At 51.2% G+C, this 14,776-nt stretch overlaps 1 protein-coding gene across 2 annotated transcripts; it reads right to left on the minus strand.

The window, feature by feature from the left end:
• Positions 1 to 6,079: 6,079 nt before the first annotated feature.
• On the minus strand, positions 6,080 to 14,438 carry Pmvk (phosphomevalonate kinase). 2 transcript variants are annotated; one of them, XM_004871334.4, is made up of 6 exons: positions 14,389 to 14,438; positions 12,794 to 13,213; positions 10,346 to 10,409; positions 9,427 to 9,579; positions 7,171 to 7,300; positions 6,080 to 6,509 (listed from the first exon to the last, which is right to left on the minus strand). In XM_004871334.4, exons 2-6 carry the CDS (start codon positions 12,886 to 12,888, stop codon positions 6,373 to 6,375), a joined length of 579 nt encoding a protein of 192 aa, XP_004871391.1. In that variant the 5' UTR covers positions 12,889 to 13,213; positions 14,389 to 14,438; the 3' UTR covers positions 6,080 to 6,372. The 2 variants fall into 2 exon arrangements, with proteins under 2 accessions (XP_004871391.1, XP_021105153.1); XM_021249494.2 differs by lacking the exon at positions 14,389 to 14,438 and having other exon boundaries at positions 12,954 to 13,023.
• Positions 14,439 to 14,776: the final 338 nt, after the last annotated feature.

The raw sequence follows: 14,776 nt of genomic DNA on the forward strand, positions 1-14,776 counted from the left end.
GATTAAAGGGATGCTAAAAAAAAAAGGATGCACTATGAACACGTGCCAACTCCCATGAGGAATGTGAATGACTACGAACATACTAATAAGTATTTATAATTTGTTTTATTAAGTGTTTTCTTTTGGTTTTTCTTGTGGAATTAGCCCAGTTCAGTACAATGTCACATGAAAATCTGCTTTTGCAACTTTGGGAGGAGGTGGAAAGTGATTCATCAGATGACTCAGCTACTGATGATGACTTGGATCATGTGATCCAAGAAATTGGGATTGGGCTGGAGATTTAGCTCAGTGGTTCCACCACCTGCCTCACAAGTGCAAGGTCCAGAATTTGATCCTCAGTACAAAAAAAAAAAAAAAAAAAAAGAAGTTGGGATAGAGACAGAGCAAGAAATGACAGCTAGAGAGGTAGAGAGTGAAGACTTTAATTCAGATGAGAAAGAAAACAATAATGTAAGTAAATATTTGATGAGTCAAAATGCTACAAAATGGTCATGTACACCTGAAAGACCCAATGTTCCAACTAGGTTGGAAATGTGATTAGGTTCTTGCCAGGGGTGAAACCTATTGGATGGAAAGCCAGCACTGGGATTCAAGGTTGGAAATTCCTTGTAATGGATGCTATTGCTACAAGATGTTATGAAATACACTAATAATAAAATACAAATAAAACATTCTATATACATCAACAGTAATACTCAAAATTATATACACATGTCACTATCTGAAATAAAAGCCTTCATAGCTCTGTTATATATAGCAGGATTTTTTCATCTAAATCATCAGGCTCTAAAGGATTTCTGGAGAAGTGATGGGTGTGGTATTGAGATTTTTAGAACAATGACACTTGATTTTGTTTCCTTCAAAATTGCCTATGTTTTGACAACAAAAACACCTGCCAAGAAAGAAAAATATCTGACAATTTGGCTGCTATTTGCTCATTTTTTGAAAGCTTTGTTTCAAACTGTCGACCAATTTATTGTCATAATTGAAGTAAAGATTATTTTTGTTGTAGCATTTTATTTTTATTTTCATCTTAGTTCATATAGGAATTTATTTTTAGATTTTGTAAACAAAAAATAATTGATGTTGAAAATGCTGTTTATTATAAACACTGAATAAATATTAATAATTTAATACTTTTTTATTGACATTTTCTTTTCCTGGCAGTTAGGAATGCTGAGAAGCTTCTGTTTCACTTTTGGTAGCCTAAGAGATGTAAGAAATCTTGAGCAGGCCATGTAGAGGAGCCATAGGGAGGCCAGTCATAGAAGAGGTGAGCCTGAGACGGGGGGGGGGGGGGGGGGGGGGGGGTCAGCCCCCAGCTGAGCCTAGCTTCCCAGAGGGACCCATGAGGCAGCAGCAGCAGACATGTGAGTGGTCATTTGGGACGTTCCAACCCAGCTGAAGCCTCAGATAATCCCCTGGCCAACATCTTACGTGTAGAAGAATTATTTAGCTGGGTGCAGTCATTTATAGAATGTAAGCAGCTGGGTGTGGTGGTGCACGCCTGTAATCCCAGCACTCAGGAGGCTGAGGTAGGAGGATCTCTGGAGTTCAAGGCCAGCCTGGGCTACATAGTGAGTTCAGGGCCAGCCTGAACTACAAAGGGAGACCCTGCCTCAAAAAACAAACAAAACAAACAAACCAAAAAAACCAAAAAGAATTGTAAGCAATAAATTGCTCATTGTCTTAAGTCATTAAATTTTGGGGTGATTGCTATATAGCAATAAATAACAAAACAGTGGGGGAAGGGATCTTGGGCTGCATCACGTGATGTGAACTGCAGTTTCACCCTGATTTTGAAATGATCTCTCTATCTAAGATATCTATCTATCTCAAACCCAGGGCCTTGTGCATGCTAGACAAATGCTCTGCCTAGCCTACATTCCTAGCCCTCTGCTCCTCTCTCTGTACTTAATTCAGGAGCCCTGTAGTTTAGAAATGTATTAGCTCAAATTTATCAACTGATACTGACTTTAACATTCCAACTGTAACATTCAAGATCTCTACCCTGACATAGTTTAAGCATAAAACCTGGCACTGTGATGATCCATAATCCCTTGGTCCAATATCTTGACTCCAGCTAGAAAACTTTTCCAGCAAGCCTCTGCCTTATCTAGGAAATCTCCTTTTTTATCTTTTTCTGTAAAGTCTGTTTGCAGTTTTTGAGAAGTGGAATTACAATTCCTTCTGCACAATTCTTCCAGCAGATAAAATATGGACCACTATTAAAGTCATTCTTTTTTGCCAATGATTTTAACAAGGTTTTAATGCTCCCAGCCTTAATTACAATTAATACATTAAAATAAATAAATTTGCCAGGCTAGTGCCACATGCCTGTAATCCCAGCACTGTGAGTTCAAGGCCACCCTGAACTATGTACCAAGGCCCTGTCTCAAAAAACCAAAATAAATAAAAAAATTTGGACTTTCAATTGGCAGTCTCTGTTGTGGTCTCTATGACCTTCCTTCTAAAAGCTCATTACAATTTAGAGATGAAAATGTACAATATCCTTGATAACCAATGCTGATGAACACGCTGTCAGACTGACACAGGCTAAACATTTAGATTGCATCAAAACCAGAAACAGGGCCGGGGATTTAGCTCAGTGGTTCCACAGCCTGCCTTGCAAGTGAAAGGTCCTGAGTTCGATGCCCAGCACCAAAAAAAAAAAACAACAAAAAACTAGAAACAAGTGGCTGGAAAACAACAGGAGTTTATGGTGTGACCCCATTGGTGGTCTTTTACATGTAAGTAATTATTTTACAATATAATAAATTCATAAAATTAAAATAATAGAAATACTCCTAAAAATATGGATGTTAGATACCCACCTTACACTCCTGTCATGAACTTAACCTTACTCACAAGGGCTACATCTCTCAATATATGAACATGATCAAATCTTTATTTAATTTCTCTTAGCAACATTTTGTAGTTTTCAATGTACAAGTTTTGCATATCTTTTACTGGATTTATCTCTATTTCATATTTTAAACTGTTGTGATTAGAATTATTTCAATTTTTGATTGTGCATTGCTAACAAATAGAAGTACAACTCTGTGCATGTGTGTGTGTGCGTGCGCGTGCGCGTGTGTGCGCCTGTCCAGGGACTGAACCCAGGGCCTTTGCACTGAGCTACATCCTCAGCCTTTTTTGTTTTTTATATTGAGACAGGGTTTCCCTGTGTCACTAAGTTGCCCAGGATGAATCTGAACTTTCTATCCTCCTGCCTCTGCCTCCCACAGGCACGTGCCACCATGCCTGGCTTACAGTGGTTTTCACACATTAATCTTACATCTTGGTGACTTGAACTCCTTTATCAGTTCTAGTAGCTTTTTTGGGAATTCCATCCTCTTTTCCAGATAATTGTGCTCTCTATGAATAAAGACAGTTTTCTCTCTTCCTCCCCGATCTGGATGTCCCCATTCCCTTTTCTTGTCTTACTGCGCTGGCTGGAACCTCCAGTAGCATGCTGAGTGGGTGACTATATTGAACGACTTTGCCTTGGTCCCAGTCTTAAGGAGAAAGCATTCGTGGAGCCAGGGATGTAGCTGAGTGGTTCCGGCGCCTGCCTCGAAAGTGCAAGGTCCTGAGTTCGATCCCTGGTAACAAAAAGAAAAAAAAAGGAGAAAGCATTTGTAATGGCAACATCACGCATACTGTTTGCTGCAGGGTTCGTACAAAGGTTCTTTACCAGGTTGAGGACAATCCACTCTACTCAGTCTTCTGAGAGATTTATATCACATTAATCATCAGGAAAATGCAGATAAAATGCCAGCAGACACCACTGCATAGCTACTAGATTGCCTACAATGAAAAGGCCGCTCCCCTGAAGTCCTGGTGAGGATGCAGAGCAGGGGTCAGGGCGGTGCCAAACCAATCAATCAGGTGTGGTGGTTTAGTAATCACACACCCTTAACCCCAGCGTCACACACTCCGGACTCAGCCACCTCTGGAAAAGCATGAGGTTTTGAGGGGCATCGAGACAGCCATAACATTCCAATTTCTGTCTTAGTTACTTTTCTCTCATAGCTGAGATAAAACACCCAACACCCGAAGTTAAAGGGGGAAAGGTTTAGCTCAGTTTGTAGAGGTTTCAGTCCATAATTAGCCGGCTCCGGCTCCGAGGCAGGGTGGCAGAGGGGCAACAGTTCATGGCTGTGGAAGACAGCAGAAGGGGGCCTTACCAGCGTCTTCCTGGCCCCTTTTTATCTTATTCAGACTCATAGGGCAGGTGGTGCTCACACCCTTCAATCCTAGTGCCTTCGGGCCCAGCCCGCTGTGAATCAATCACACACTCTAGATTCGGCCACCTCTGGAAAAGCTCCACCTGTGACTGCAGGAAGCTTTGGGAGACATGGAGACTCAGCCATAACAGTGGACACCACACCCAGTCGTCTGCTTTCCAGCAGCCCTGACTCTCCTTGGCCCCTGTACTTCTTGCCTGGAAACTTAGGGAAGGCTCCTGCTGGGCCCCCAACAGCCTCAACCCTGACCCCCAACACCGTGCTTCCTACAAGTACCTCCCTCTCTGTGGCCCCTTATGCCCTGCCCCACCTTCTGCCATGCCTGAGTGACCGGTGACCCCTGTCTGCTTTGTCTGTCTGGGGAGCTCCTAGAGGTCAGAAACGGACTCAGTGCCTCTCCCCACGGAGTTCACAAGGTGCTTGGATCACACAGCTTTGTTAAGGGAACTGTTCCTCCTCAACAAAAAAGTGCCAGAGGGTTCAGGACCAAAGAAGGGTCTTCCTTGAAGTGGCTGCCCAGCAGGGGAGCAGGGTTGGGGAAGAGGGGCACAAAAGAAGCCGCGAGTCTATGGCTGAGCGTGGCTTCACAGCGAGACAAATCCCAGCCATGCTCACTCGCCTCTCTCACTCCATAACTGGTGGTCCCAGATGGGTGAGTTCCATAATAAGCTCTACAGATTGATCTGTGAGTCATTCATCTTTAAATTGGAATGATCAAGTCAGGAGTATCAAAGCGCCAGGCTGCAGGAAGTAGGTGTTCTGGTCATCAGCCCCACTTTCATCTTTGCTGGGGACAAAAATGACCCCTGAGGGGTCCACAGTCGCCCTCGTGCTCTGGGTCCCGTAGACCCCAAGGCTTGGGCTCAGGGTCCCTCTCAGGGGCTTCTCTCAGGGTCACAGGCAGAGCCCCGCCCCTGCCTCCCCGACTGCCTCCAGCTGCACCTCCCACTCAGGAGGACACGGCCCGTGGCCTTGGCTCATTTCCATGACGCACAGCTCACGGGCATCCGCTCCCAACTCAGGGTGGGGGTCAGATGCGGCAGGGCAGTGTCCACCTGTGCACCCAAGCCTGCAGCTCCGCCAGCCACCTTCCCTCTGCCCGCCCGTTCCCCAGGGCACCACGGTGCCGTTTCCCTTCTGGACCGAGCCCTTCAAGAGACGGCCTGTGTCCTGCTCTCCTCTGTCCTCAGAGCCTTCTCTGTGCCTAGCAAGGGAGGCGGCAGCAAGGGCGAAGACTGGGCAAGAACGTGCCCGGCTTAGTTAGGACTGGGCTGAAGTCGTTTCTCCAGCTGTCCCCTTTTCTGAGAACTGACACGATTTGTGGGAAGAAAATGACAGCGGGCCCAGAGAGGTGGGGTGCTTAGGCTGGTTTGCATCCCCTGCGGGAAGTGGCAGAAGGGTCAGCCAGGCGTCAGGAGGCCTCGTTCCACCCTGAGCACTGACACGGATTAACCCCCCCACCCCCGTCCTGGGCAAGTTGTTTCAGTTCTCCGAGTCCTTGGCATCTGGCTAAATGCACATGAACACACTCTTTCTCACCTGTTTCGCAAGGTACCTGTGAAGGACTCAGTGCATTATAAAGGGCTACACTAAAGAAAGGGACACCACGGTAACACTGAGCCACTCCCAGGACCGCCCCAGAGGCAAAGCCTCACCCCCAGGCCCACCAACAAGGACAGGCTGGGATCTCTGGGGCACAGGCCCACCTCTGTGGGACACCTGGACCAGGCAGGAGGTGAGCAGAGACCACTGCCACCATGACACCCAGGTCCTTCCGCACCCACAGCTGGGGTGGCACCGGGGAAATGAGAGACGTCCAGCCCTGAGCATGCGCTCCAAGGAGGTTTATTGGCGAGCATGCTGGGATGCTCCCCATCCGGACAGGAAGGCAAGGCCAGCACAGGCCCCCGGAGGTGGCGAAGTTCCCGCTCTGAGCACAGCGAGTCCACCTCCTCTGTTCCGTCAGCGTCCTGAAGAGGCAGGGATCCTCTCCACAGAGAGGGTGGCTCCTGCAGGCTTCCCCGCTGTCCACGCCCCCTTGTCCATGAGGGTTGGGACCCCAGCACTGCAGGATCGGCCTGGTCTGGCCCGGCAGCCCTTGCTTCTGCCTGGACCCTGACTCTTAGAGTCTTGAGCGGATGAATCCCAGTAGCTTCTCCAGCTCCTCCTCCAGCTGCTGCTCGTCTCCGTGGTTCTCAATGACCCAGTCGAAGCCATCCAGGTTGTCCAGGCCACACTCTGACTCCGCGTCATCCACCCCTGTGGAAGGGACGCAACGAATCAGGCCCTGCCCTCGGACAAACCCCAGGTACCAGGCCCCCTGGCCCGGGGAGGGGACGCTGGCGACCCTCCTCTTCCCTCATGGACGACGCGTGTGACAGCCCAGAATCCCACGGCCACACGAGCCTCTTCAGTCTCCGGGACTCTGCTCTCGCCTGCCACTGCCCACAGAGCTGGACGGCACCCAGGGCCAGACAGCCCAAAAGGCTGCCGTGCATCCACTGAGGCCAGGCCCGCTGGCCACGCAGCGGTGGCTGTGGGTGACGGCAAGGCCAGCGACGCAACATGCTGAGCACCCTGTGTCCTGGGGCAGACGGAAGTCAGAGCTGTGCCCTGGAGGCGCCAAGCCATGCGCCACCTATACAGAGCGCAGCTGTGGGCCAGCAGCCCCAGGCTGGGCAGCCAAGGGGAAGGCCACGGGCGCAGCCTAGCCGGGCCTCTGGGGCAGCCACTGCCCTGGAAGACAGTAGGGGACCCCAACCATCCAACACCCTCGCCAGCCCCGCTCCCTGGTCTGGGGCCCTGGCACCCCTAAGCCCAGGCCGATTCCCCTCAGGGCCCTGCATTTACTTCCTCCAGGCCGGCCAGGAAGCACCGAAGACCCTGAGCACCATGGAGACCAAGGCTCTGAGCAGCTCACCTGGCGTGAACACCCAGCCCCGCTGCCGACGGCTCTGCTCCGAGGCCACCACACGGACAGTCTGCGTCACGGTGCCATAGGCCTCCTGGAACCACTGCACATCCGACACCCGTCGTGTGTCACTCACCAGCTGCAGGAAGGGATGGACGGGTGACCAACAGGACGGTGCTACAGGTGAGGGAGGAGGGCTACAGAAGCCAGAGCAAGCCTGGTGCTGGGGTGCATTCCTCTAATCGGGAGGCTGAGGCAGGGGGATCGCCATGAATTTGAGGCCAGTCTGGCCTACACAGTAAGTTCAGGTCCAGCCTGCACTATATATAGTGAGACCCTTTCTCAAAAAGAAATTAATTAGGGGCCGAGGACTTAGCTCAGTGGTGCCACCGCCTGCCTCGCAAGTACAAGGTCCCAAGTTCGATCCCCAGTACAAAAAAAAAAAAAATGAAATGAATTAATCAAATACCAGAAGCCATGGCAGTGATGCAGCTCCACCCCCACTGCACTACCTGCCAGGAGGCTCATGCATCCACCAGGGCACCAAATGGGGCGGCTCTGAGGACACAGTGGTGAGAACAGCATACCTCACGCGCCCCAGGGCCACAGTGCAGGGGAGAGGCACTAAGAGCAACTCCCCAGTAACTGGGACAGCACAGAACCCACAGGTGGCTCGGCCTCCACACAGCCAAGATGGCCACCAAGCTCCCTTCAGGCCTGCTCAGCCCACACCCTCCCCCCTCCTCAGGAGGCTGAGGCAGGAGGATCTCCATGAGTTCAAGGGCAGCCTGGGCTACACAGAAAGACCCTGTCTCAAAAATTTAGAAAAAAAAAAAGTTGCCAGCTGGGGATTTAGCTCTGTACCTGCCTCCCAAGCACGAGGTCCTGAGTTTGATCCCCAGTACGGAAAGAAAAAAGAGAAAAACAAGTTGCCTAGGCTGGATTGGAACTTTGTGACACCACACACGCACACACATGCACGCACACATGTACGCGCGCACACATTGGCCTCCCCCAATGCTGGGATTACAGATGTGCACCATCACACCCAGTTAAATCTTCAATCATGTCTCTCCTCTGATCAAACACACACACACACACACACACACACCCCGGCCCATGACTCTGTCATTCAGAGTGAAATCCACTCTTCCAAGGCCGGGTAGGATCTGACCATCAGCTCCCACAGGTCACACCCTGCCCTCCGGCTCTCCTTCAAACGCCTCGGGGACCCCACTCCAGGCTGCTGGCAGCTCCCTGTCCGCCTCCTGCAGAGCCACTTCCCCAGTGCCCCGTTCAGCCTGCACCTCCTCTTCCTTGGGGGAGCAAGCCGCCGTGTTAACAGGTCACCCTAACCCACACTAAGACATCCCAGCCTTGGCAGCCCACCTCACACCCTGAGCCTGCTTTATTTCGCTCCCAGGGTCTGCCTCCACTTGGCGTACTCTGCATTTCTTTTGTGCCATCTCCCCCATGCCTGTGTCCAACCTAAACTCCTGAAAGAGGAGACTTCGTTGCATTCCGCACCAATGTATCCCCAGGCCCTGGCACCATGCCTGAGAAAGCAGACTGGCATTTGCTGCCAGAATGAATGAAAGCAGGATGTATCCTGCACAGGTGCAAACTCCCTATGATGAGTGTTATCGTTATGTATATCTACACTGTACCAATAAAGGTTTGGCTAAAAATAAAAAAAAGAAAAAGAATGCTTGCGGAAGGAAAAGGGTAGGTAGGAGGGAGGCGCCTGTCTGGTAGGAGCCAGCTGGCGGGTGAAGAGGAGGGCAGTGCAGGCGGGCCACAGCAAGGCCCTGATTCGAGAAGCGTGACTCACAGGCCAGAGGGAGGGCTAGGGAGCCGCAGCCCAGGCCTAAGGCATAAGGCGGCCCAGAGATGGCAAGGGCCACCCCACAGGCCCCAGACCAGTGCCGCTCAGTCTTTCAGCGCTTTCCATGACACAGCCGTCCATGGAGAGGAGCACACTGCCATAGGTTCCCACCACCTGGGCCCAGACATTTGTGTTAAAGACCGACTTTTCCTGAGCACCGCAGGCCGCCACCAAAGTCCCCAAGCATAACAGTGCCGTGACTTGGCTTGTGTTTTTAAAGGCACTCCAGCTGCTGTGCAATGAACGGTCACAGGGAACCAGAGCCAGATGAGGGACAGGCACTAGGGCCTGCGATCACCCAGGAGGAGGCTGGACTTAGCCGCAGACACCGATGGGCAACGCACAGGGCTAAAGCCAGGGTCTCCGTGAGGCCGCCTTACCCACACCTGCTGGGAGACACCCTCCACGACCTTCCTGCAGAAGAAGCCGGCATCGGCCCGCCGCTTCTCCTCGCCCCAGCGGATCATGTCACTCCGATAGGCCTCCTTGTAACTGCTGGCATCCAGGAGTCGCTCGAAGCTCAGGCCATGCTCCTGCACAAAGCACATGCTGCCTACAGCCTCGGCCTGCACTGGTCAGCCCGGCCTCACCCTCCCCAGCCCGATCAGGGACGCCCCAGAAACAGAAACCTCAGACCCTGGGAGAGGGAGGAGGTCTCGGGACAGCCCAGAAACCGTTTCCCTGCATCTCTGAAGTGTGTCCTGTGCTTTTCTCAAGTTTTACCTTCCCAGTTACCTCTGGCTTAAACTAATCGCAAGAGGACTTTGCATCCCTTGGGTGAGGCTTAGCCTTCAACTTAGTGGGAAATTTGAAAAACAACAAAACAGAAGTGCATTCTGCATCCTCTGTATCCCTTCTAGTAACATCTGTCTCCATCCCAAACCCGGGGAGACTGCCTCCCACTTTCCCTCTAACCCTCCGCACACCCCAGCTTCTGACACTCTGCTGAACTGCATCTCTCTGCTTCCAGGCTGTGCTCCACCCAGAGGGCCCCAGGAGGAAAGGGGCCTGAAAACACCCTCAGTTTCGCTGCTCCCTACTAACTGGCTGGGGAGACCCCCTCCCCTCAGGTGCTCAGATTCACGGGCCCACCTGCTGACCCAGGTCCACGTGAGGTCAGCAGCTCAGGGGGCTTGAAGTGAGAGAAGCTAATAGCCTAAGCTCCACATGCCCCAAAAGAGCCACCACACTGCAGCAGGGGTCTCGGGAACCAGGCCAGGGATGCAAGCAGCAGCCACAGCTCCAGAGCCTGGGATCTGGCTCCTCCCACCCCACAGACAACAGGGAGCCACCACGTACCTGAGCATACTGCTTCTTGAGTGGACCAGAGAGCCGAAGGACAGCACAGACATCAGCTCCGAGTCTGTAGGACAGGGAGGTGCAAAATTAGTTAACCCAAAGCTTCTAGAGGAGGAGTCCAGAGGCCTGGGCTGAAGCCTCATTTCTTTATTTTTCTTTGAAACAGGGTCTCGCTATGTAATTCTGGCTGGCCTTGAACTCACTATGTAGCCCAGGCTGGTCTCAAACTCATGGTGATCCTCCTGCCTCAGCCTCCTAAGCGCTGGGATTACAGGAGTATACCACCATACTCAGTTTGAAGCCTCATTTCTACAACTAGTACCTATGTTCGCTGGGCAGGTCTCAATTTGCCTGATCCTCTTTCCTTATCTATAAAATGGGTGTTATGGCTTGTATCTAGATATCCCCCAAAGCTACTCATAGGTGGGGCTTTTTGGAGCTGAGTGGATCTAGGATGTATGATACTGGGATTAAGGGTGCTGGTACTAAACTACTCTACTGATTTCCATTCACAGAGTTCTGGGTGTGGATAATGGGAAGGCCCACCCTGGGTGTGGGTGGCACCAACTAAAAGGCTTATAGCCAAGGAGATAAAAGGGAAAAGGAGGCTTGCTTTGCTGCTGCTCGCTGCTTTTGCTGCCTTCTGCCTGCCATGCCATGAATTGTTTCTCCTCAGTGATGGCCCTGTGCTAGGCCACCCTACCTTGGAGCCAGCCAACTATGGACCTCTACTCACAGTGAGCCAAAATAAACTGTTCTTCGTTAACTTGTGGGTGTCTGGCATTTTGTCTGAGAAAAATAACTAGGACAATGGAGATACCATTTCTGTTGTGTCTCCCATGCGGGACTATTACAAAATTCAAATGAATACACAGGAGCCCTGAAACTAACAGGTCAAACCTATAAAAGTGTAGGTATGGTGTGAGCCTCCAGGCCTGGTGCTATTCTGGCTGGATTTAGGTTCCTGCTGGGACCCTAAGCTCAGTGTCTCACAGGCAGGGGGTATCTCCAGCTCAGCTAACTTGACCATAACATAAAGAATAATTCATCACTTCAGTTAGTCACTGTACATAAACAACCACTCAGGTCCAAGTGATAGAAGACGGAAGGCCCACAATTCCCTGCCCGGACTGGTGATGCTTCAGCACCAACATGGTGAGGTGGTGCTCTTAGATGTTCTGTGGGTTGGAGAAACTGGGGTTGAGTGAGATGAATGCACTCACTCAGAGCAATACTGTAAGTAATGAAACCAATATTGACAAAATGAAAATAGCCAACTTTTCACTCCTGAGCCTCCACTAGGTGCCAAGAATTGTTCTAAGCCATTCATGTGCATAACTCATTTAACCCTTTCAACCATTCTGTTATTATTGCCACTTAACAGCTGTCAAAGCCAAGGCCAAGCAGACAGGAAACGTGTACAGGAGCACACACCCCGCACCTCACAGGCAGGGTGTGAATCCCAGCAGTCGCGTGTCAGAGCCTGGGATTCTCACCGCTCTTTGACTTGTGTTTGAGGCCGAGAGCCAGCTTGGGAAATGGAAGTGAGACAGTGGGCAAAGACTCAGGTGGTGACCTCTGCCCGGGTTCTCCTAAGACTCTTAGAATTGCTGTGGTACCAAAGCTGCGTCCTAGAACTCCCACCACACTGGCCCAGAGGAGGAGCCCCACCCCACCTTCTCCTGCTCTGCTGCTCTCCCAGCCCAGGATGCTCTCACACAGGGCATCTTGCTGGGAGAGAAAACACTGAGCAACAGGCATTATTATTAAAGGAGGCAATGAGCGAAAGCAGTCCCTGGAGCCAGACAAAACTGATTTCTTTTTTTCTGATTTGCAGAATGCACCCAGGACCTTCACATTGAGCTACATCCTTTTTTTATTTTGAGACAGAGTCTTGCTAAGTTGCCCAGGCTAGGCTCAAATGTGTGAACCTCCTGCCTCAGCCTCCCAGAGTGCTGGGATCACAGGTGTGCACCACCATGCGGGGTCTACGAAGCTGAATTTGAGTCCTGAGCAATTTCGTTTGTTTTTAACTTTTCAGTGCCTTCACTTCTTCATCTGTGAAATGGAGATGCTAACAATACTACACAGCAATTAACAAAGAGGTTACGAGGAATGAAAGAAGTCACGCAGGCGAAGTGTGTAGTACAAAATAAACAGTAAACTCCTATCACTAGTTGGTGTGCTGGCAGGAGTCCTGTCTTTGGCATCAGACACTTTCGGGGTGTGTTTTTCAAGATCCCTCGCCTGTGCCTCCGTTTACTTTTCCGTAGCAGTTCCCTGGCAACAGTGGCGAGCACAGCACAGAGCGCGCCAGCGCCCCGGCGTCGCCGTTCAGGGCTTTTGCAGGCAGACCTACAGACGAGGCTGCGCAAAGGCGGCCGACTGGCTCTCGCTCCGGGAGGGCGCGACCCTCCCTGCCCCGCGGCCCCGCAGCCCCACGGACACCTGCTCCGCAGAGCCTCGGTCACGAAGTCCTTCCCGGACTTCCTCTTCCCACTGAACAGCAGCACCAGGCGGGGGGCGCCTCGCAGCGGGGCCATGGGCAGGGACGACTCGGAGCTGTGAAGAGGACGCCGTCCGCCGAACACCTGCACCCTTTACTCACTCCACACCAGGACGGGCAGAAGACAGGAAGAAGTGCAGAGCGCAAAGGCCGCCCTTTCCTGGCGCCTTCTTCCCCGAAGCCTCCCCCCACCGCGCCACTCACTTAGACCAGGCCAGCCCCGCCCAGCGTGACGTCACCGCCAGCCCCGCCCCGCCCCCCGCGGACACCAGGGGAGGGGGGCTGGACGCAACTACTTTCCTTCGAGGGGGATGACGTCTTAAAATTTCCGGAGGTGGACCTCAGACTCCCTTCCACACACCCTGAAAACATTCAGAGAAAAAAGAGTAAATATGATAACACGGAAGAAGTTTGAAAAACTGCCTTTTTCTCTTCCTTTATGATCCACGTACTAAAGTAAATTTGCATTTTCCCCACAGTGAAAATGGGTCGCTCTGCAAAGTGCCTAACAAGGTGCTGAGGCGATGGGGTTGTCTCGTGACATCTTGTGGCGGGAAGGACTTAGTGCGACGCGCTAGTTTACGGTTAAACAGGTTTTGTAACCGGATGGGCTGATGTGATTTGACCCTGCTGGCCCAGAGAGGAACTTTGACCCCTTTTCCAGCCGCCTTCTCTTCTCCAAAAATTTTCCGAAGCTAGAGAGCTTGAAAGGACGCAGATGACATTAGTATAAAATGGGCTTTGAAGCCATGGTGGATGAGATCACCAAGTTTGGGGGGGGGGGTACTGGGGATCGAACTCGGGTCCTTGCGCTTTCGAGGCAGGCGCCAGAACCACTGAGCTAAAGCCCCAGCCCTAAGATCATCAGTTTTATACAGCTCCCAGCTGCATTAAGGGTGGTGAGCTGTACCTTCCGTGGGTGCCCGGTTCCGCCCCGGCCCCCAACAGCTGACGCTCAGCCCTAGTCGAGTCCGTGCAGTTGTCTTTAGCTGTGACTCGCTCTGCTGCATTTCTCTGAGCTTGTCAAAACAGGGCCTGCTGCACATTACTGCCTGAGCTGTAAAGTCATGTGAAGAGAAGTGAAATGTGGAGTCTTTGGAAGAAACTATTATATCCCTCAAGAAGAAGAAAAAAAAGTCGGGCATGGTGGCCCACACTTGTAATCCCAGCCCTTTGGGAGGCTGAGACAAGTTCAAGCCCTGCCCGGGGAATTTAGTGACTTAGTAAAACCCTGTCTCAAAAAATAAAGTACTTAGGGCTGTAGCTCAGTAAGATAGATCCCAGGTTCAATCCCTGGTACTGGGGTTAAAAAAAAAAAAAAGATAATAAAATAATAAAAAAGGGTGGATGGGAGATGGCACAGTGGCATGATCAGATGAAAAACAGACTTCAGGGGGCTCTTCCTGTAAGCATCTGAGAAAACTGCACTCATCAGTTCACTCCTACAGGGCAGGCGCTGTAGCTCTGTGGTAGAGCCCTTGCCCACAGTATGCAAGGTCCTGGGAGAAAAGCATAGAGTGGAGTTTTCAAATCATACCTTTGACACTGCAGAAATGTGATCTTCAGCAAGTCACGGACTTCACAGTTACAGTGCCCACCTCACAGTCTTACAATAAGAAGGAAACGAGAGCCGAGTGTGGCGGAGTATGTATCTGTAATCCCAGCACCCTGGGAGCGTGAAGAAGGAGAATCAGAAATTTAAACCCAGCCTGGAAAATTGAGCAATTGAATGAGACTGTGTCTTTAACTAAAACGGGGCCCGGGCCGGGGATTTAGCTCAATGGTTCCACTGCCTGCCTTGCAAGAGCAAGGTCCCGAGTTTGATCCCCGGTACGAAATAAAATAAAATAAAACAGGGCCAGGTGTGGTGGCACATGCCTGTGATTCCAGCACTGGGGAAGGTGAAGATCAAAGCGAGTTTGAGG

The sequence above is a fragment of the Heterocephalus glaber genome, unplaced genomic scaffold (assembly GCF_053883595.1).
Source record: "Heterocephalus glaber isolate CG9 unplaced genomic scaffold, H.glaber_assembly_v1.0 deba00001795, whole genome shotgun sequence".
Classification (NCBI taxonomy): Eukaryota; Metazoa; Chordata; class Mammalia; order Rodentia; family Bathyergidae; genus Heterocephalus; species Heterocephalus glaber.